The 24,122-nt window shown below is 37.4% G+C and overlaps 1 protein-coding gene across 6 annotated transcripts in view; it reads right to left on the bottom strand.

Moving 5' to 3' along the window:
• SBF2 (SET binding factor 2) overlaps window positions 1–24,122 on the bottom strand; it is a 230,887-nt gene that overhangs the window by 63,604 nt on the left and 143,161 nt on the right. For all 6 annotated transcript variants that reach the window (XM_030273779.4, XM_030273781.4, XM_030273784.4 and 3 more), the window contains exons 15-17: window positions 23,805–23,914; window positions 22,155–22,304; window positions 1,086–1,154 (exon numbers count right to left, since the gene is read on the bottom strand). In XM_030273779.4, coding sequence (XP_030129639.4) covers window positions 1,086–1,154; window positions 22,155–22,304; window positions 23,805–23,914 — 329 coding nt within the window. The remainder of the gene's footprint in view (window positions 1–1,085; window positions 1,155–22,154; window positions 22,305–23,804; window positions 23,915–24,122) is intronic.

The raw sequence follows: 24,122 nt of genomic DNA, 5'->3' as shown, positions 1-24,122 counted from the left end.
AATATTTTTCTAGTTTAAAAAAAAAACAGAAATTGATTAGAACATATAATTTAAACTAAGAATGACTGACTGATCTTGTAGCTATTTTGTTGCAGAAACCTTGTTTTCCATTCAGCTAAAATAGGGAACTTTCTGCATTTCTGGCTACTCATAAATGCCCCGTGGCCTTCTGAAAGGTGGAAGGTTGCATTTTTCAATTGCTGTATTATTAATGTGTAGATAAGCTGTCAAACAATTACTGTTTTGCACTATCGCAGTGTACCAATTATCAATGGCTAAGCACTTATTTCCTAAACTTGGTTGCATAGCAACATTTACATTAAGCAAAGTTTATTTAATATTGCAAGCAAGTCCACATTCTGAACTTATCTCCTCAGGTATGAACATCCTAAAAAGCAAGACTGGAGCTACCCAGAACTGGTGAAAACACTACTGTATTGGGAAATTGAAATAAACACAGTCATACTACAAGAGCTCTGCTTCTGAAATAATTACTTACAAAATTTACATTATTTGTATTTACTATCATATTGTATTTCTATCCACTATCAAACATTATGTAATTTCCCCCCCTAAAAAAGAAACCAAAACAAGAAAATGAAAACAAATACACAGTTAAAAAAACCGAGTTACAATATCCTCTAAAATTAACTACACAGACTGGAAACTTCATTGTACTTTTGGCCAAGTACTTTATTGGCCAAGTGTACTACAGTGACCATTTTATTATATTGGCCTGTGCATGTTTAACCTGCCAAATTAAACACAGTAGTACTGCAATAAATAGTTCTTACATAGTAGCATCAGAAATTATTCTATTATTTTAGTGACTAAATATAATTCAATGGTAATTCTCTAACCCACCATATAGCCTGCATTTTGTTCTGGGTATATGTCTCATAAGCCTAATGACCCAACATCAATAAGTGTCCTAGAGTAATGTCCATATCAGTCTATTTGATGATTTCCATTGACATTAATAAGCTTTAGGAATTAATCTTCCTGCCTGTCATCTCTTTCCCCATTTTAACAATGTGGTGTAAAAAACAAAATACAAAATAGCAGTGGTTGCAATAGGAACTTACCCTATAGAAGGCAGTTGTCAGGGGAAGCAATGCTGCAGCAATGCTGTATTCTTCTGAAGATGAACAATCCTGCAAGAAAAAACAAGGAAGAAAATAAGCAAAACCATTTTATGCACTGTAATTTCATTCCTGCCTTTTGGAGTCCTTGTGGCATCCTCCTGACACACAATGGAACCTTTAAGCATTTGATATCATGTAAAGATAACACGTATTTATGAGTGTGTGTGTATACACACACACACACATATATATACATATACATACATATCTTTCTATCTATCAATCTATTTTCTCATGATTTCTCCTAGACAGGTATTGCTGCGATTCTTCCCACTTTAGAAATTTATTAGCCAATTTCTCGTTCATATGTCTGAAACACAAATGCACTGACATAGTTTATACATAAAAAGGAAAGTTTTCCTCATTTAGGAAACAATAAAAAGGTAGCTTGCTTCCATTTGGGTCAAGAGCAAACGTGACTAAAGTGGAAGTGATGTGATGACCAAAGAATGCCCTTTCAAAACATCTACGTGAAGGAGGTGTCATTTATGCAATATGAAATAATCACCTCCACAGCCTTTACAAAAGTTTGGCACAAGGTTAACTTTAAAAGAAGATGAAAACCCATTCTCTTCAAGTCTCTGAATACCTCATTCAACAGTCAAGTGTGTCATTCATGTCTCTCTAGGCAGAAAAGGGTATGCCAAAGTAAATCAACTAGTAATTGTGCTGATGAAAGTTGTGATTTTATTACGGAAGTCTTTTAAAAGAAAGCAGAATTGGAATGTAACTTGATATTTAAAAAACAAACTACTTGAATTTTTATGACCATAAAAAAAAAAAAAAGAAGAAAAAAAAACCCAAAGAGAGTTAAAAATTATACTTTTTAAAAAAGCGATCAGGTGTTTTTCAGCAGCTCTTTGCCATCACTAAAGAACACAAAAATGCACATACTTGTACAGTTGACAAATGTATCACCGTTGTGCCCCTGGATGATCAAAGGACAATCAGCATTTCCAGCTGAACAATTAATTTTAAAATTTTTAACATCATTGTTACAGTGGGCACTCTGCAACTCAAACCACTCCTACTAACTGTAACAACTGACCAAATGCCAACATTGATATATCTCAACTGTTCCTCTGCCAGACTTTACATTTATGCCTTCAACATATCAGAGTTATCTGAAACAGAACTAGCAAAAAACTGGCACCAGCCAATTGTGATAGCAGAAATATGAAATCTGCATTATAAAACCAACAATGGTATGGATTATTAGGATGTCATTTGTATTAATCTCATTTTTTGTTCTTAAATGGCTGCAGTCATGTGGATTGCAGGTTCAAAACAACAGACCAAAAAACCTCATCACAAGACTATTTTGCTTCTCATAATTTTAAAGTCTATTTCAACCTTTGTGATTTCTCAATAACAAATCCTTCATCTTCTATTGCTTCAATCAAGCTCACCTAAATGGAACAGCAATGTCCATTATAGTTAAATACAGCAGCAGTTAGAAAACTGCTTACACATAAATTCTGAAAAGGGACACAACAAGTTCACAGTTGTGAAGGTTTATTTCTGCACCGTGTTACTGAGTATTCCAATGGGTCTAACTCTGCACAAATGCATGAATGCTAACTGTGCATGGACAACATGAGTTTGGCAAGTGCTCACACTTCATAACACACTTCCAATCTGGTAGAGGAAAACTAACAAAAATGGACACTGAAAAACTCAGTAAACGTTCCAATGATGCCTCTTGGTATTGCAATATGTATATAGCAAACCCAAATTAGTTTGTAAGATCTCAGAGCATAAGGCTAAAGGACACAGCCTCAGCTGCTTTCAATTTTCCATTTCTGCATTATTCCCTATTGTTATCCACATCCTTAATCCCCATTTGGAAGTTAGCATACATATTTTCAGTTCAAAATATGATAAATATTCTTACTACTTCTTCACTTAACAAGAACACTTCCCACTTAAAATTTGACTTTTCCAATCTTTAGAAATGTGCAACAGCTTTCAAAGAAAAATGTATCTTATTTCTGTATGTGATTATTTATAACCAGGTATAAAATAATCCATCCTCAATTTTAGGTTACCTACTTAATCCCTCAGTTCAAATTATTTGAAAGAGTTCGGGCATTTATCCAAAATATACATAAAAATATCTTTATAAAAACTGAGCAATGTATCTTCACCTAGAGAGCATTCAATACTCCAAGAGCTAACATATGTCTCAAAGATATATATCATCACCATATAAACAACACATTAGATTATTTTTCCATTCCTTCCTTCAAATATGAAATTCTCCACATATTCCATGTCAGCAGTACATGGACTTGTAATGTGGAAGTACTCTCTCTATATATTTTTTTTCTTTTCCTCTATATGACAAGGAATACAAAATTATCTCAGTTAGAAATAAAGTACAACACTGTTGTTTTAAGATGAGTGGAATTAATTAATTGTTCACTTGCACTGTAGCTGCAAGACAGAATGCCATAGATAAAAGAGATGTTGCACTAAAATCTCAGCTTCTCAATTTTACAGACAAACCAAAGTACTGGAAATGTCATATATGTGTTGTAGGCAATTAATTTAGACCCCTGAAACAATGCAATCCAGCTGCCTTACATATAATGCCTTTACCAATTGTGAAAAATGCTCTTACTGCTGCTACAGAAGTAGAGAAAAATCAAATACCATAAAATAATCAAAGTTTTTCCACCTAATTTGCACAAAATGAAGCTGAAACACATCTAGGGAACAAAAATTATTTTCAGCAAATTAATCACCAAAAAAAAACCCAACGTCCTTTGACAGTGGAATACAGACTTCCACCATGAGATATGCAGAGTACTGCTTTGAATCCATGCCTAATTGAGTGAAAACCTGGCACATTGCTCTGGCCATACTGATCCTATATCCAGACAGTTGCTGAACTCTGTAGCAGCTTGGAAAGGTTACAGGAATTCATGTACACTTAAAATAGCTTTGCTACACTGAATTGACAAGTGAATAATAAATGAGAATGTTTTTCTTTACATCACTTACTTCGACAACGCATGTGAATTATTTTTATACGCCAGTCAGTTTAAATATGGAGCAAAACTTTGGTGGTTCCATACTGTCATTAGATTGCAGATCTGAGAGCTTGGAAGTTACAGATTTTGGCTGCTTGGCTGGACACATGGGGCTGATATGGGGGAACACTGATGGCTTTTGGAATCTGGTAGGTGGCTTAGGCTTCTGGCACTGGAGGAGAGAGGCAGCTCTGCTCCTCACTCTTGACTTCAGAACAGGCACTGCCTGGAATGCTTGCTTGGAAAACAAGGTATTGTGCACCATCATGAATTGTACATCATCATGAACTGTGCATCATCAGGAATTGTAGACCATCAGGAAGTGTGCACCACCACGAAGCTGAGATACCCTCTGCAGTGTGGTCCTAGTGATGAACAGCTGGGAAAAGTCACCCCAGGAAAAGATCTCCCCTGATCTGCTCCTGGACATGCAGGTCCAAAAATGCTGTTAAGTTCCCTCTGATATCCCACAAGAGCAAGCCCAAGCCAGTGAAGCACTGTGCCAGTGCACAAAAATTATCTCTCTTCCTTCATTAAACAACAACTTACACTTAGGGATTTCTGTTTTCTCTTAGTCACATGATAAAAATCTAGAAGACATGTATGGAACATCTAGATAACATTTGAGGTGGAATTTTCTTCTTAAATTCATCTTGATAGTCTCTCTCATTAACTGCTACCTGATACAGTATTTTCCTGCATTAAAACCCATTCTGCTTTAGGCACTAAGCTTTTCAAACAGACATCACATTTTTAATAATCTGCAGAAATCCAAGTATGCTAAAAACTTGGGATCCAATTTTGCCTTACATTCAGGAACACCACAAATACACTGAATTCCCCACAGGCCTGACTATCACATGAAATCACTGTAGCATGCAGTGAATCCAAACTAAAAAGCTGAATATGGCAGCACTTGATCCATACCTTTTTGGCAGCACAGGAGGATGCGTGCATGCTGTGTTAAAAATGCTGCTCAACACTGCACTGTCCCTCCTGAGAATAACTGAAGTCAATTTTCAGACATACGAAGAGCATTCATCACCCTGCAGGACTAAGCTCAAAACGAATCCAGAAAAAAAAAAAAAAAAAAAAGCCAGAAACTTTAGGGTCAGAAGTGTTTTTAAAGCACTAACCCAAGAACAGTTGAGTGAGCACGTGTAACTATGTGCAGAACATCAGCTACAAATTGCAGGTGAAACATTACTTACAAATTCAACAAATTACTTCACTGGTGGCAGGCTTTAATCCCAATTCTTACAGATGTATTATGTGGGCAGGGTTTTAATGAATCACTGAATTTTTATTATTGATGCAGTTTATATTTTGAAAATATGAACTGTCAATCCTGATGCACAAGCTACTACTTTTGTAGTAATAAGAATTCAACAGCCCAGCTTAGAAAAATTGTTTTGTTTGCTAAAAGGAATAGAGATTCATCAGGTGGAACTGCAGTGTTATTAATAACTATACCTTAATATTAATGAGGTAATTTTTCATTTTTATTAGATAAGCTGCACAGATTTTACTCATTCATCTACAAATACAAAATAAATGCAATTGAACTATTACAAATGAGTTTTGAGCAAAGAAAACATCTTCTATGTAAACTGATGCTACCATCAATGTCCTTTATATTCAATCCTTGCAGAATCAAAAATGCAAGTAAATAAACTGACAATTAATTTAACAATATCTGATTATAGCTAATATAATTATATGCTGTCTTGAAAAACCACAGTCCTACTTGGAATTTCCAAAATAACTTTAAAAAGTATTTAACTTAAAAGTTTTAACTTCACAGATAAAGCCATAGTTAAAATTACAGTTTGTTGAAATAAATGCCAATGTGATAATAATCACTTATATTACTTTTACTAGCATCACATAATTAACTTCACAAGAAAGTTTAAATCTTATTATTAGACTCATAAGCAAAATTGCTTTTTTCAGTGAAAATCCATATGCATTTACTTTCTTGCTACTATTCATATAGAGCTTTGTCTAGTGAAGTCACCACCAATACCAGCTGCTGCTTTGCTTTACAGTGGGACCAAATTTTTCCTTTGTTTTTGCTGATAAAGGTGAAATCAAACCTTATTGAAGCAGCTACAATTTTATTAAGTGGAACACTTCTGGGACCTGAAAAACAGGATGAAAAGCAAACATACTGAGAAAGTCCACAGAGCTCACTACCTGTTGCCTTAAGTTTTGATAGAACTATAAGAACAAACTCAAAACTTGGGAGATACTGCCCTAAGAAAATCCTCATTATTTTTAAAACTTCTTGTCTTGATAAGAACATTAGGAGCTTTTCAAAAGTATTAATTTGCAAAAACGAACTCTTCCTTCATAAATGACCCTAATACTTTTCATGTGTCGCTCATTAACACAAGCTTTTATTTTTATTTTTGTTCTGCCTAATCGCTGGTGCAGGGATTCACAGTTAATAAAACCAAGACAAGGACACTACTTGTCTGTGGTTTCCAGATTGATCAGCTCTCTGGGCTTTTGATGAGCAGCTTCTCATACTGCTCCCTGGGCTGACAGCAGTAATTAAACACAAAGTCCAGATCACAGACTTGACCCATGCTCTGAATTCTGCCACACCTTCTTCACCCTCTATGGTCATCACAGAGTGATGCCAGTGCAGAAGAACAGCACCCAGGCCAGGATAATCCTCACTGATTTGTTTTGACTTTTGGTCTTTCTGCCTCATCAGGAGCCTTTGCAAGACCATTAAATTAAGGAACTTATCCTGCCAGCAACAGGATGCAAGATATTGTAGAGCTGCCATTCCAGGCAGGAGACCCAGTTTTATTTTAGAGGTACTTTACTTCCGGAGGAACTTCAGGTTTGTCTTCACCTGGCCTTGAATCATCATAAATTTGCCTGCCCTTGAAGCACAGTGGTATAAGGAACAGGATTCAATCAAGGCAGTTCAGACGCAATTACACAAGCACATAGTGGTCAATGATTTTCAAGTTTCCTTTTGCTTTATTCCACACATTCACAAGCTAGCAAATACAGCAGACTTTCTCTATGCAGCCCCATCCTACTCCTGATCTCAAAGCAAGTGAAAACAAGAAACAACATTTCACTCAAAGAAGAGCTGTCAAGCCCCCCCCCAACCCCCACGCTTTCTCAATAAACACATTTCCGTCTAGGCTTGGGGTTAATAATTTCCTCCTCCTCCTTACAAATTACATTTAGGAGATCAGGAACCTCAATTTTTATGTGCATAAATTACACATTTGTCACTGTATTTTTCTGTACCCCAGAAGCCTAAAAACATGTAACTTTTTTTTGCAAGATACTGATAAAAACAAGAATGCCATCCCTCGCGTCTCAGCACATCTGAGTTTCTTTAACAGAAATGCCATGCATGTTTCTGAATACTGTCATGAGGCCCATGGCAATAAAGTTCAACATACTCAGGCTGTAATCTTCTCCCAAGGAAATGGTTGGGATGCCAAGATGCCTTTTGACTTTTATTTCACAGCAGGGCTTCATTCACAGTGACTCTGTCCAAACCTTAAACTACACCAGCTGTGATACAAGGTCCTGCAGAGCAATTTGTAAAAAGTTTTGACAAACAACACTCAAACGATAGAATACATTGCAATTCATGACAAAAAAGTGATCAATATCCATTAACTGCTCAGTTGGAGGGGGTGATTAATTGATAATGTATCTAGGAACTGCAGTGTACTCCTAGAGCCCTAGAAGACCAAAACACTTCTGCAGCCACTGCAAAACATTAACCCAGGATACTCTGTAAACTGCTGTACAGGCAGCCTGTTTAATTGAGTTAAGGAACAACAGAGAAATGCTCAGGACATTAAAAGAACTATTAAAATAGATGTCATATTACAGTATAGTCCAGTTACATGTTAACAAATCAGTTCACAACTACACAGGACACATCCTTACTCCCAGCAGCATTTCCTCTCCTAAATTTTAAAGCAAAAACTTTCAAATATATGTACACTTTCAAATATGTACAAATACATTCACCTTGCTTAATTTTACTGTTCTTTTCTAAGTTCCATGTTATTTTCCAATTTCACATACTTTTAATAAAACTGTGTCACATCATCACAACACATTCTATACAACTTTTACAACTTAACAGGAACGAACTCCTAAAAAAAAAATCAGATTTATATGGGTATGTAAAGTGATTCACTGAAAAATCAGTTTTTCACTTTAGAAGAAAAATGTTTGGATAGAAATGGAATTTTACATCCATCTTCTGTCGTGCAATGAGCCGACGCTCAGTTCAGAGCAGTTACCAAAAGATTTTGGGTCTAGTTCACCATGGAGAAACTGAATAGTGTCTGATGAAATGTAACTTGGAAGTAGGGCTCACTGAAAATTTTCCACTGAATAGCATGTGATAGCAAAATAATTTTTTATTTATGCTAAGAACCCTCAATGACATCATCTTAGGAAAGAGAACTTCTAATCCCCAAGGTTCTCCCCTTGGGAGACTCAGTCTCTTGCCAACTGATTTTCTGGGGAATCAGAAATAAAACCTACAATAATTCAAAGAAGGCAAGGAACAGGTTTGGGGAGCTACAGGCTGGACAGTAGGGAGCAAGTCCCCATAGACAGCATTTCCAGACACAGAAAGAACCCAAAAGTGATTTAAAACACAAAAAACCAGCTGACCAAGGAAAACATTTCATTTCTTCAATGAAATACCGAGCTGTGTATCTGAGGAAAGAACAGCCTGCGTTTTGCAGGCTCCTTTGGTACCCTTGGGGACAAGCTGGGAGAGAAAGTCTCAGGAAATAGTGGAAAACTGACTGCACTGTCAGGCTCAAGGTTTAGCAGGTAGGTGGCTCTGAATCCTGTTTTCAGGGCCTGATACTGTGGTGAATGTTTTCATTAACAACATGGAAAATAGCATGAAATGCATCTTCATCACATTTCTGACTGACATCAAATTTGGGAGAGTGGTAAATACGCTGGAGGGCAGGACTGCTGCTGACTGGCATCACAGCCTGGCAGACACAGACTGAAAGAGCCTGTGTTTACAGAGAAAGATCTGTACAAGGGACAGGGTAACTGCACATGGAAACATGAACTACATACAGACAGCACCAGGAGCCATGTGCTGTGCTATACACATCAAACCAAGTCAAAAATCCTAAAATATTACTCTCACAAAGAGTTACAGCAGGGGTAAAAGAACAAAGCAATTAGAAAGTTTATGGAAATGAACCAAGAGACCTTCAGGAAAGAGCACAACTGAAAGAATCCCAAAACCCCTAAATAAATAGATAAAGAAAAACGAGCATGCTCAACCAGCACAGACAGAAATTATTGGCAAGAAAGCTGGTGCCAATTTTCTGTATCTATATCTATGTCCAATGCATCCACAGGTGCCCCTGGGAACCCAAGCCCATGTTTGCCTGGCTGTAGCACTGCCCCTGGCAGAGGCATTTTCCACCAACTGCCCAAAATGGGGTCTCTTCAATACATATTTGACATCTTGCTGCAGGACAGCTTCAGGCTTTTTAAGCCAACTTTGATATTACTGAAAAGCTTTCCTGCACTTTTGGCAGGGGCACCTGCCAAAAGGTCTGTGCACAGCTGCACCAAAGGACAACATGAACGACACCGACCAGCTGCTCCTGGAGGAAGTTTTCTTGGATCAGCTCTGTTGGTGCAGCCCCATTTCTGGATCCATGAAACAAGTGTAAGCTGCTGGAAGAGGATATTTCTGGGATGACCTGCAATGGCTGCAGAATTTCAAGGATGACAAGTGGCGTTTTGTGGGTTTCTCTGAGGAAATTCTGACTAAAAGGTTCTGAATCTCGAATTCGGCCAGCGAGGGCTTTTCCACTCTCAGGCACAGATGATGCACTGTATTAGCTGTGCTGGTGAACTTGACAGAACCTAAAATCCCTCGTTGCCAATTCCACTGCCAGACCTCTCTGTTCCTTAATAGGCTGGAATGTAAATCTTCAGTTACGTTTCAAAGAGTAGTGCAGTTTTAACAACATTAATGGAAGCTGTTGTAGAAATTGCTTAATCCAAAAATCAACCTTGAAACAACAATCAGAATTAGGCACACTGCACATCATGAAAAAAATCATGTTACTAGAGAAGTCATCAGAAATATCCCATTTTTCTGGAGGGAAAAAGAAAAATACAGCGATAAAGTAATTTCAAGGATAATACAGTTCACAGAAAAGAATACTTGAAGCAAATTTGGGAAACTGAAAGACATATGTTGTGCATGATTAAGTAGCATGTTGTAGAGCAGTGTCCACCTTGATTAACACATCAAATCTGTGTGATCAAGGAAGAATGTTGCTACAAAGCCCGAAAAGCCCAAGAGACTCTGAGATTTCAAGACTGCTTGATTTAGTAAAGTGCTGCCTCTGAGACAGCATCCGTCACCGGAATATATATTCTAATACAAATATTTAAACTATGAAAAAGGAAAACATATAAAACCCAATATTTTTATTTAACTTAATGTTAAGTATTTTAAACGTTTTCATCGTACTTAGCAGTGCATTGACAGCAGCCACCTCTTTCCTACAGGTACAGATTTTATTAGAAATCTTACACTTTTTGGTGGTTCAATGCACAGGAGATGTGGGAACTGTTTATTGCAAAAAATTTATTAAAAATTAATTTCTTGATTATTAATGAAATGTTTGTTTTTCTAAGAATCCAAATGAAAACAAGCATGAAGCATTTTTTGAAGAGATAAAGACAATGGAAGAAACAGTAAACCAATTTTGAACTGGCAACTGTAGAACTTCCCTCAGAACCCTTCAGACTTAAAGCTTGCTGAATTGATACTTTTCTCTAGAATTTTTAAATGGTTTCAGGAAATAAGAAGGTTAGAACTCCATGAGGTAATTCCTCCAACTTTGGTTACAGAAGTGAAAAAGTAAACTGCCAAAACATACTATTTGGTCATCTAGCTGAAGAGGCATGTTTGGATGTCCTTAAAAAAACTCCTGCTCTCTGTAAAAACTGTTTGGCAGGGCAAACACAACCAGAGGAAAGAAGACATCCTTGAGCTTGCTGTGTGGACCAAAGAATCAGAAGTGTACTAGTATTGCCTTCCAGCAAAATTCTTTCTTTGGTACAAATTCTAGGAAATCTTGGTATGATCCCTTTCTGTTCCACAGCCTTCTAAATCACTGCTAGTAGCAACATCCAGCTAACTAGTCACAGAGAAAGCCTTCTTTGCCAGATTTTGGATTGCCAGCTAATCCATTTTAAAACCCTGACAAATCTTCTCCTAGGCTACCTGATCTTCCTTCCAGAAGGTTTTGTTCCAAATACCTGTTTTGTTCTTATTTCATTGACATTTCAAGAAAAAAATGCAGAAAGGGTAGCTCTGCTATGTAACCACAGTACATGGCAAGGAGAAGTTTTTATTAAATTTCTGTATCTTGGGGTACAATGAAATACTGGTGAAGTTCCAAGTCCCAACTATAGCCACACTGTTTGAAATTCTTTCCTCACAATTCATATTTAGAGGTTTCAGAAGGATGAGCCAGCTTGCAATGGCTGGATAAAAAAAGAACGGGGAGTGAAAACAAAAACTGAGAAGTTGCAATGGCTTTGGCATCCTAAAACCAGCCTGACTCCAATTCCAGAGAACACACAAGCAAATCACCAAATGAGTGCAGAATACAATTCTGAAGATCAACAGATAATTTCTGGACAGCATGGCATTATTTAGTGCATATACTGAATGAAACACACTGTATCAGCAAGAACTATCAGCCATGTACAATAAATGTGATTACTCAAACAATAAGTATTTCTTATCTGTGTCTCTTCCCAACAAGAAATATGAGTAGACATCCTGATATATTCCTTTTATCTCACCTGCAGTTCTAAGTAGCAAAGAAGTCCTCAAGCTTTCAGGAAAACCTTCATTATCACAGCTAACATGAATCCCACAGTATCCCTTAGCCTCTCAGTACCACATTCATGTTGATGGCCACTTTTTTGTCCAAGATCCTTATGCTGCTAAAATTTTAGATGTTGTTCTTTCCTGTTTTTCAAGGACATTTAGGAGTGTGGTTTTTGGTTGAGTCCTGTGAGACATCCTGCCAGGTGCTGCTAGTCAACAACTTACTAAAAATTTCAAATACTCTTACTTACAACCCTTCTCCTTCTTCAAATCTTCCCCTATGCAGAGAAACTAAATAAAATAATGCTTTTTCTAAATGAATACACAGGGTGAGAGCTGGGTGCATCAGCATGATGCTGCTGTGTCATCTGCTGGAGCCCATTTGTGCAACGAGACGTGACTGTGATGATGCAGCCAAAATTCACCACTGCTTTAACAATAACAGAGGTACTACATACCTGATTTTGATGAAAATCTCTACAAAATACTTTATCCTTAAACTGGTTAGAATAATTAATTGATTCCATTTAATATGACTTGCTGGACTGATTTGAAATTAATCAGTTCTGATGATTACTCTTTTCATGTACAGGTTGTATCTTGAATTTGGAAATTAGAATATTACAGTATTATAATGCAGACAAGGAAAAATACAAAGTTTCTAAAGAAGAAGATATTTCATTCCATATACCTGGAAGGGATAGAGAAGATTACATGTCTATTGTATGGAATTTACTTATGTATAACAAAGGATTTGTATTCTTTAAAGTGATGTTTAATCAATTAACATTCCAAGTAAAGGTTCTACAAGGTGTTCAACTGACTAAAGGACTTAATTTAACCAAAAGAAGCTCCTTTTGTCCTCAAAAGTCAAACAATCTGTAAAGAAAATCAAATAAATTTGTTAATTTACAAACATTGTAGGACTTCCAATTCTTAACTCCCAAGTGGAGTTTTAGACTTTGGAGTTCAAGAATTAGGGGAGAGGTGAAGAAAGGGGCTTGTGAGATTTGTTTGTTTTATCTAAAGACATTAGGTAAAGTAATTTTTAAATACTTCGTTGGATCACTAGATACTAAAGCCTGCCCCCGTGACTGAGTACAGGGAGGGAATTACTATAAATAATCCTCATTAAAGCATGTTTACATGGCATTTTCCGTGATTCCTAAAAGCCAATTATTTAAGTCATAATTCTGGGCTGTAATATTGAAAAAGAATGTCAACAGCTGCAAGAATTTTTTACAACATATGCAGATTGTCAAATGTTATTTTATTTACACCTTTATTTTATGCTCTTGTTCTAGAATGGCACACACTTGCAATTAACAGAAGAGGAGGGAGGTCTTTTACTGTAAAGAAATTGATTCTTATGCTTTTTTCCTTAGAAATCATTCTAAAATGTCACACAGTTCACTACTGTTTGTTTGTCATATTAATGCATTTGCCAAAGTTTACACAAAATATTTGACAAAACCCAGAACTGGCCTGTGTTTTATGGTATTTATCTCAGCACCACACTTCAGTTTTTGAATGCAAGCTGTCGAGATCTCAATTGTTTAAACCAAAGGTTATGCAAATATGACAGCAGCCAAATAATTAGAAGACTCTGGATATTCCATCTTCTTTATGCTTCAGAAATGACCATCTTTGAAAAATAATAAGGGTCTTAAAGCCACCCATTAGTAATTTTTATGCAAATTCCTGTAAAATCAAGCACTTAGAAACAGAAACTTCACAAAATTCCTTATAGAAACAACAAGCCAGTTGTCTATCTCTGTGTTTTTCCTGGTGGCCAAGGCAGCACACCTTGCAGAAATGTCTCACTGCAGCTTCTCTGCCTGGGCTTACCAGGTACTTGATGGGTGAAGTGCAGGGGAAGGAAGAGCAGACACCATGTTACACAGGAATTCCTTTTCTTAAAAATAGACTGTGCACAAGTGTGGCCACAGTGGCCCAGTCACTGCATGGGCACAGCAAATCAATACCATGCAATGTTCTTCCACTTATTGTACACATTAAATGGCACTCAGAGCAGATGAAGTGTATGTACACATAATTAACAGTGTTATACACACATCCACAGGGAAATGATAGATCTGTACTGTACTACACTTTATAAACATACCTAACATCTTAGATAAAACCAAAATTCTGTGTGTTGCCTCCTTATTTTTATAGATATAAAAACTGTAAAAACAGGTTTCATAAAAACTGATTTCACATAGCTTGTTATATTAGCAAAGTGCCTATTTTTTCCAACATGAAAGACTCTTTGTTTTGGTTTGTTTTTTACCACCTTTCATCAGTTCACCTCTTTCCCAGCCAGGCTGGAGAGCAACTGCACAGCAGTAGAACACAATTCCTGACCCAGACTTGTTTTATTTACAGCAGCGAGGAGCAGCGTACAAACACATGTCTGCTTTTCATCACAATGACCAAAAATATTCAGAACATGGAGTTATTAGGAACATTTGGCAACCACAAGGCCACAATCAACAGTAATGATCACTTCAGAGCAGTCAGCTTACCATGCCAACACTCCAAGGAGCTCCATGGTTTCAGTGAGGTACCTGCATGTGAGCAAACACAGGGGAGCACATCCTGCACAAGCAGCAAATATGAGAGGGTTGAACAGAAGGCAAGCAACAAGGAGACATCCATGAAGAATAAAGCCTGAGTAAAGCCTGCTCCAGCTGCCCAACAGCACAGAGAGCCATCTGGGATGGATGGATTTGTACCACCCTCCTCACTTGTGCCAGGGAGCTGCTCAGGGAAATTCCCCCGTGAGCCCCGAAGATGCAACCACCAGAGCAGCTGCTGGGGCTACTGCTCGTGGCAGTTCTGCTTGTTCTTGTACTAGAACACCCCGCCATCATTTGATATTTTTCTATAATATTAAGCAAAGACCCTTAAAACAAGGCTGGCCCTGCTCTGGTAAGCATGTGCACATGTGTGCACATCGAGGGCAGCAGGAAGTGTGTGAGCACCACATGTTGTGGTCAGAAGCTGGAGGGAAGGAAGGGAAGTTGAAGGCAGATGCAAGAATGGACAGCACACCATGAGACTCTCATTTCTGCTAATCCCTCTCTTTTTCTTTCCTTAAGTAACAGTCTTGTGCAATAGTTGTGCAGGGCAGGTCCATGCAGAAGTCAAGATTAACAGAGGCAGGGTCTCGGAAGTCTGCAGGAAAACAGCAATTTAGGAATTTCCCTGCCACACACAAGCTCATTCCTGAACAGCACTGCTGGCGCAGCCCCAGTGTGAAAAGCAGCCATGGTTTTCTGCTGCCTGGTCATCAAAAACCCATCCTTGCTAAAACCACAGAGACAGTTTGACACAGCTGGAGACAACCCCCCTGGGGCATGGGCACACACACAGAATCAGCCAGACACCTCCCTGGGGACACCACTGCACACACTGATGTCCCCAGGGATGCCACAAGGAATTACCTGGACACTGTCACTGACACAGGGAGAGTCCTGGCCCAAGGAATGGTCACTGCCATGCCAAAGAGGTCACTTTCCCTGACTCCTGCAGTGTAGGGAACTGACTGCCCCCCCAGCAGGGGTAGGGAAACTGGCAGTGCCATGACAGCAGCACAGACACACACACCCCTACTCCATGACACGGACACAGGCAGCCCTGCAAAGAAATCAACTCTGCCTTCTGGGTTTGACAAAGAGCCACCCCTGACTGCAATCTCCCAGGACTCTGCAGCCATCCTATGATAAGTATAACAAACAATGTTCCTCAGAGCAAAAAGAAAAATGTAACCCAATCAACAATACAATCTTTTACAGTGTGTTTCCATTTTTTTTCCAGAGAAATTATGTAAGCACTATCAGTTCAATGTCAGTGCAATGATATTCTGGTACTGTGCAATCTCTTGGGAAAAAGACATTATCAGAAAGATTCAGGAATAGCAATTGCTAAGTCCAGACTTTTATAGGTGGACCCCTAAAAATTCACCAGGATGATAATGCTGTTATTTCTACTTCTTGGAAATCATGCATCAGAGAAACCATATGACAAAAACCCCTACCAAAATCATGTTCAGCACAACACAGAATTAAACTGGAAGCTTGAAGCCCAAGCCTTAAACACTGAAATCTCCTTTTTTTCCCCCACTTAAATAAAACCATTACTACAGCTAACATGATGAGAAAGTTTTAACTGGTAATAACTTATGAATTAGTACAATTAAGTGTGGACCTGTTAAACTCCCAAGATTTCTCTTCATGACCACTTTTCTATGCTTTAAAATACTTCTAAATATTTTTAAATAGTGCTATTTTTTGAACAAGAATTCTGAGACTCTGCTTCCAGGAATGCAAGTCAAACAAAATAACAAAAGACAGGTCACGAAATCAAAGCCCAAAAGGAGAGAAATCTACTGTAACCCTCCAAAATAAAGATGTTTAGCAACATAGTTTTCAACATAAAATATGAGAAATGCTATCTCATGTAACCTTCATATTGCCAAGAATTTGAATCATATGACACACACACCAAGCTGATTTTCTCTCAGGAATAATAAAATCTTTCTTGTTATTGGACAATATTTGCAAACCTCTGAATTCTGAGAACTGACTGATAGGTTTTTGAACTTTATCTGGTGGCAAAACAGAATACAAAAGTTACTTGCCTAAGAAAAATAAATTTAATATTACTTATAAAATGCCATTGTTTTTAATTTTGCTATCAAAGTTTCATTCACTTCAGACTGCACAGTAAGTGTGACAGAGAGGCCCTTATTACACTTAAGTGATACAGAAGAATCACAAGCAAAGTTCTAGAGGCAAAACAAATCAGTATTATCTTCCATTTACTTCTGGCCAATGTGGAAGAACAGATGATGGCCCAGATGTGCCTTTGTTGTAACCTAACACAGTTGCATCTTTAATTTTTTCCTGGTTGCTACAAAGTTGTGCTTCGTACTGTATACTACAAGTATACTTCTAGAATATTCAGTATAATCTATTTAAAAGATAAACACCTGCTTATTGCCACTCTGGAAAGCCACAGTGATCTACTGGAAACTACCTAAAGCACTAAAACAATGACTAATTAGTTTACTATTAAAGATATTATCTCAGTTACAGTGGTGCAACACATGTCTACTGACACAGATGTGACACTGGAGCAGGTCCTAAACCAGCACTGATGACTGTGCAACTGTCAGATTAAATCACATCACAAGACAACCTCAATCCTTTGCTGCAGCTTAAGACCAGAATTTTGAGTATTTACGTATTTATCAGTTTTGTGCAATTTTTCCATTTGAACTACATTTAGATTAAGAATCCAGATGTCTGAGGCAGATGTGTTTTCCAATTTGACTCATATTTGCCAAAGAAAAGCATTAATATGCAGTTAGGTAATAATATTGACCAACATCTTTGAGAGGCAGTGTTGTACCACAACATCCTGGAGCTCCTCCTTTGAAACAAAGTTTTATCTGGTCCCACTACCCAACAAAGGCGTCTCACACTCCTGCATTATCTGAAGAGAAGTTTCCCCCAGAAATAAATTTTCTTAGGAAGAGTTATTGTTACTGTTAAATATTTTATGCAAATAGCTTTGAATGTATTTTTAATATCAAAATCGTTTCAGGTTATCAAATGCCAATCCCACAGTGTATTCAGGCCTCTTCTTGCTTTTACTACCATTTAGTTTATGAAATTAAGTGCAACTACATTTCAAAATACATGGTTCACTTGTTGCTGCCAGAGGAAAGTAAGACAGACAACTGAAATTCTGAACAAGTTATGACTTCAATAAATGAATGGAGAAATATGCAAATTGAGCCTTGAGATGGTTTCCGCCATGATTTCTGAACAAGTATTAAAAGTACAATGTGTTGGAAACATAATTACACATAATGGCTTCCCTGCTAAAAAAAAAAAAGGCTTTTTAGTTGCAAAAAACAGTTAAGTATTTTTTTCTGAGATGTCAGGAAATATTAGAAAATTAAAACAGAAAGAAAAATCTTTGAAATAGCAATTTATGTGGATCTGCAAATTTTTCTGAGGTAACCACAGTAGAGGAAAGCAAGTATGACTGAAATAGTGTTCAGAGCTATAATTTTTATCTGCAGTAGTATCTGTTTGAACAAATTGAGTTGTCAATCAATATATTAAGCTTTCACAACACTGCAGGTGTTTTTTAACAGTAATTTAGTCATATAACATATGAAACAGAACATAATGCTCCTGCTCCTCTATCAAAGGCATTAATCACTCTGGTAAAACAGACTGATTTAAATGTTTGCCACAGTACATGATTTGTCAGGGGAAAAAGTCTTATCCAGGGCATGACAACAAAGTTTTCAGCAAGTGGTCAGTGCCAACACCTAGCAGAGATAAAATAAAGTAACTGGGGATTTAATTGGCCTCATCAGAAGGTATCTGCTTTAATCCATGACCATTACAATCTCCATGTAATTTTTTGATCTTCCTACTACTAAAATCTATCAGAAATACTTCTCTCATTTCTATTTCAGCCGCAGTAATTGCCAATACTTTTCAGACACAGAAGAGCATGTTTAACACTCGAGTTCTGACTTAGTGCATCATATCTCACTTTATTTGCAAGGCCTCCTACAGTCTGCAACAGGTGTTAAAGAAAGCAGATTAATATGAAAGTCTAAAGCACTATTCCACAAATCATAAGCCTATTAAAATCTGCAGGTTCTGCCTGTTATCAGTTGAAAAAACAACAGTTTAAAACAATACCCCTCTAGGGCTGAGAGAACTCAAGTTGACAAGCACCAGAGATGTGGCAAGTTCAAGTTTTGCCATCTCTAGAGGAATTGGTAAAATTCCACACTCACTTCCTCCCATTTGCAAAATGGCTAGATCAGATCCTTGGGGAAACACAGCCTATGGAATTGTTCATTAAGATAAAATAGCTATTCACTTGAAGCAATAGTAGGAGTAATTTATTCCAGTTCCCTAATCTCTTCTCAAGCCCTGGGGCAGCAGATAGACATGAGACCAGCAATAACATACATGGTGGGATTATCACAAGCAGTTTGTTAACATACTGCTCTTCATTAACAAAGTGAGTGTACAGGAGCTCTGAAAAAGCATCTGACTTTTATTTTTGTGGATTCCAGTAAAAAACAGAAAATAGATTCTATTAAATCAAAAAACCTGACACTAGATAATCAGAAAAATCTTGACTAGCAATGGAGGGCTCTGCATTAGACTTGCAGAGTGCAATTTTCCTGATTTTGTAACACCTGGCACTTCACAGTAAGATAAAGAATTTAGTCCGAAAGACTTCCCAGAAATGGCCAACCTGCATCTCTTGAAATTGTTCGGTTTTTATGTCTTTTAACAAGATACTGCTTAAATTACTTGGTCCTACGACCTGCAGCTAACAGAATTAATGAGTCTACAGCAAAACACTGACTTGCTGAGTTTGCAACAATTCACCTTTATCATCAGCAGAGGTTTGGTGGCTGGAGAGCATGAGAATTCCCACCTGGACGAGCAGGTGAGACTGGAGTGTCCCATGGCAAGCCATGGCACTGGAGCTTGCTGCACACACATCCCCACTCATCCAGTGTGTCCAGCAGGGAGCCAGGGCTCTGCCCATCCTGCCAGAACATTCCCTTCCCCTCCTCTCAGCTGCTGGATCACCCTCTCCATGCTCCAGGCACAGCAGGATTTCAGTTGGCATCTTGCAGAAGCCAATAGGAATGTGCAACATCATAACAGAAAATTCTGGTAGTAAGACTGAGGCAGTTTCTACAATTCCAGTAGGTCAGTGAGGTCTGAAAGCCCTACTGCAACTTAACTCTGCCCAAAAACCCATTAATAATTAATGTGGTATTTACTTAAAGCTTCTCTACATCTCCAGCTAAGACCATGTTTCTTAAATTAGATTTTTGTGTCTTTTAACAGACACTGCTTAAACTACTTGGTCTTATGACCTGCAGCTAACAAAATTCATGTGTCTACAGCAAAATGCTGACTGTGTCCCACTGCAGCAAGGCCAAACTTAAATAAGTTCTTGATAATGTGCTTTTTTCTTTAATTGATACAGGGAAGCTCCAAAATGTCACAATTTACACATTGTTTCAAATAGCACACATGAGCAAAGTGCACAGACAAATTACAAATCATGTTTTTATCTTAATAAATAACTTCATATGTCACTAAAAGTAGATGTTAAAAATACTTGCTTCCAACTCACTGCCCAGTGTCAGGAGTTCAGATGTTTTTATGTTGGCCATGCTTACTTAGGAAAAATGAAAACTTTCATTTCATATTTTCAAAAATATGAAAATACTGTTGGGGGAGACAGGGGGGAAGGCATAAAAACTATGCCTCCTTATTTCTTCTCTTTCCCCTGCATGATTTGAGTTATATTTCCTAGTTTTATTGAGGAAGAACAAGCTTATTTTAATTTCAGTAACTCTTCAGACACATTCATTTCATTCAACTTGAGCTCCTTCTTGGGCCTTCAAAACACCGAGACAGGGAAAAAAGTTTTTCTTCCAGAGCAAAATCGGCTTTTATTATTTTAATAAAAAGGTGATGTCAGTATTTCTTTCCTCAGAAAAGCAAATTTCCTTTTCTTCTGCTATCATTTTTCTGAGATACAGAAATAAAGGGGATTTTTATTTTGTTCCTATTGTCTAAAAACATCTGGATTTTTTTTAACCCAGGAATGATCAAAAAAAATAGAAGCAAAACCTGTGACACATCTAGACAATCCTGCTTTCTGGTCTGAAAGAAAATTTCTAAGTCTGGAATACATAGCAGGTGCAATATTCCATTAGTCATGATTTTGGACAGAGAAACAGAGTTTCACAGATAAATTCAATTTTTCTTCCAACTCTAAGGCTAAATTTAGGGCTTGGCAAAGGTGAAGAACTGTGTCAAAAAGCAGATTCTAGGTGCTGTGTAATTTTAGCCAGTCAACTTCAGTTTTCATTTGCTGACTGCGGGTAGATTTGCTTTTAAGACCAATGCTCAGACAAAGATGAACTTCTTTCACAACAGTAGAAAACATCTTACCATGAACAAACATAAAATGCAACAGAGAGCAAAACTTTTATTTGATGGTGACCTAAGGTAGCATTTGCTCAGTCAATGTTAATTCATTTCCACACTTCAGTGAAAGTGGCATTTAGCACTCACCTTTAAAAAATGTGGGTCAACCTTTTTTAAATTGTTGCAGAATAATTTCAGTGGGTTTTAGGTTAGAGGAGAGTGGGATTAAAATACTAAGGCTTCCATCAAGTCCCTAATTTGATACAATAGCTTAGACAGGGTCAACAAAAGAAAAATTCTAACCCAATGTGATCACATTACAAATTAATAAAAATACCATTACATTCTCAGACAAGAGACATGTAAGAAAACATGTAAGTCTATAAAATATTTCAGATGATGAATTGAGAACAAGTGAAGGTAAAACAGACCAAATATTGAAATGAAAGTCAAAGGAAGTCACCCACATATTTTGCTTTTATAGGTAGCTGCCACCATATGTTGATGCTTATTCAGCACATAAGAATTTGTCAGTAGAATTAACTTTGGAGATGAACTGCAAACAGTTGCAGCGAGTCTCTAACAAACTGTGACAAGCAGAACTGCCACCATGAGCCACAGAAAGAAGAAAGTATCCTTTCTTAAACTATGTTTAAACAAAGAAGACAAAATTCTGGGATTTTTAAGTGAGCAGTGGTTGATGCACATTTTAGGAACTCTGGATAGAAAATGACCTGGAAAAGCCAAGACCCACTCGTTTTAAAAAAAAATGCACTTCAAGCCATTTAAGTCAAATCATTTCAGTACTTACCAAAACTGAATTGTATCTAAATTATTAATAATGGAAACAGGTTTCTTTCTGCTTGTCATATCAGGCAGATCTGTCCAGGCCTGAGAGTTCTATTCTTTCAACGACAAAGTATCTTAGAACCACCATCAAGTAGTATGTCCTACATCACTGTAGGTGGAGTAATTTAATTATTTTGCTTCTCCACAACCCTTTAAGCAATTTTGCTTATCCTAACCCTAAACAAGCGAAAGACAATCAAGGCCAAGCCTTGCCAGACTGTACCTGCAAAGCACAGTTCATCATTCTCACAATGTAGTCAAACTGCTGATGGTCCAGGATTGCTCGGTTTTCCTTGACGTGCTGGCCCAGCTCCTGGGTCAGGCAGTGCCGAGCTGCCTTGCCCTTCAGGGCTCTCAGAGCTGCAGGCAGGGTCTGCAGAGAAGAACATCTCACTTTACGGACATGAAATCAAATGGCACTACTCATACTAAATAGCATTCATTTCTTATTAAGAAACTGCAAGTGACAATAAAGAACAACTTTGGAAATTATCCATAAGCTTGACTTTCACATAATGGGTGATATAGCCTGAGTTACCAAGTACTAATTTTTTCCTATTTTTTTTTCCCAAATGCATGAAACAGCATTTCTCACCTACATCTGTAAAAAGAAATCTTTTAATGTGGACAGGCATTGAATGAATGTGAAATCAGGAATGGATTATTGTGGATGAAAGCAAGGGCTCTGCTCTGTACAGCCAGGCCAGGACTGGAGTTTGCCTATCCAGGCTGAGCAGCACATTTTGGGATGAGCAGTGAATGACAAATGGGTTTAGAAGTGGTATAGCTCTGATAGCAGTGAGGTCATTAGAATGTCATGCAGTTGATCCTATAGCAGGGCCACCAGAATATTTACACCAAAGTCTTAAAGATGCAGCAAATGCTACAACAGTGATTATCAGCTGTGGCCCTTTAGCCTGGAGGTAACAGGTTAGGAAGAAAAGGCAGCCTATTTTCCAAGGAAAAATCTACATATAGAGGGACAAAATACCCACTGAATTTGCTCAAGTGCCTGGAAGTTGAATGAGGTTAAAAACTACTGTGCTCTGCTTGGATGAAAACTCTTCTGAAGAGCTACACATTGATTAGGACTCTTCCCATGTGCATTTTGACACCATAACTTGTAAATCAAGCAAAGTTCATTTTCTATCTTGATCTGCAAAATGTCAGAGATATACAGGTGATACTTCCCTTAGAAATCAAATTATTTCTTAAATAATTTTCAAGTTATTTTCATGTGCAGAATTAGATCTGAATGTAAGTTTGAGTGATTGTTCTACAGTCAATAACAGAACACTCTATGGACAGAATCTACAAAACCTGGCAACTTAATGAAGAGAAAATAACAATGTCAAGGATAACAACTCAGTAGCACATTTCAGTGAAGGCAAACACGCAAAATATTTATATTAATCTCTGAGTTCTATGAAATTACTGCTTTTTAAAACCAGCAAAATTGACTGTACTGAAAATTTCCAAAGAGCATTGGCTGTTAAACACCAAAGCACATGTGTATGCCTTTTTGCTTGCATTCCTTCTAATTAATGCTTCCAGACCAATATACACCCACCTCTTTTAAAAAGAAAGTTATGTGGACAATACTACTTATAACAATAATAAATTTTGCAAAAAGGGTTTTCAACTCATCCATGTAGGATTAGAAACAGATTTTCAAAGCCATTAGCCTCGTATTACACACAATATTGTATTTAGATGATGATTTTTATTGCTTTGTTCATTCATTTAAATGGCCAAAATAATTCTTCGCATTTGAAACAAGACTTCAAAATGTACTTTGTGATTAGGCCAGTCTCCATTTGCTCATTAACAGAACAGAGAGTAATTTGGGAGAATTAAAATTTCATTTTATTACCTTTTCAGTCTCCAGAAATTTGTTTTCAAAAATGAACAAGATGCAGTTTCTAACAACTTCCAGCCTTTGAGCACTGTTGAACACTGTGCTTCCTTTTTCCATTATGGAAACTAACAAAGAAAAAGAAGAATATACATCTGTGAAATGTGTACATGAACCACAAAGAATACCAAAAATTTATTTAAAAGAAATAATTACTGTGTCCTTGCATTTATTCTGTTAAGCAAATACCATTCATAGGCAGATGGGAACACAAGATCCCAAATCTCTGGTCTTCCTATACCTTCTGAAGAGGAGAATGCTCTGAATTTTAACTGG

The sequence above is a fragment of the Taeniopygia guttata genome, chromosome 5 (assembly GCF_048771995.1).
Source record: "Taeniopygia guttata chromosome 5, bTaeGut7.mat, whole genome shotgun sequence".
NCBI classification, from domain to species: Eukaryota; Metazoa; Chordata; class Aves; order Passeriformes; family Estrildidae; genus Taeniopygia; species Taeniopygia guttata.
This window is presented reverse-complemented; position numbering and strand designations above follow the sequence as displayed.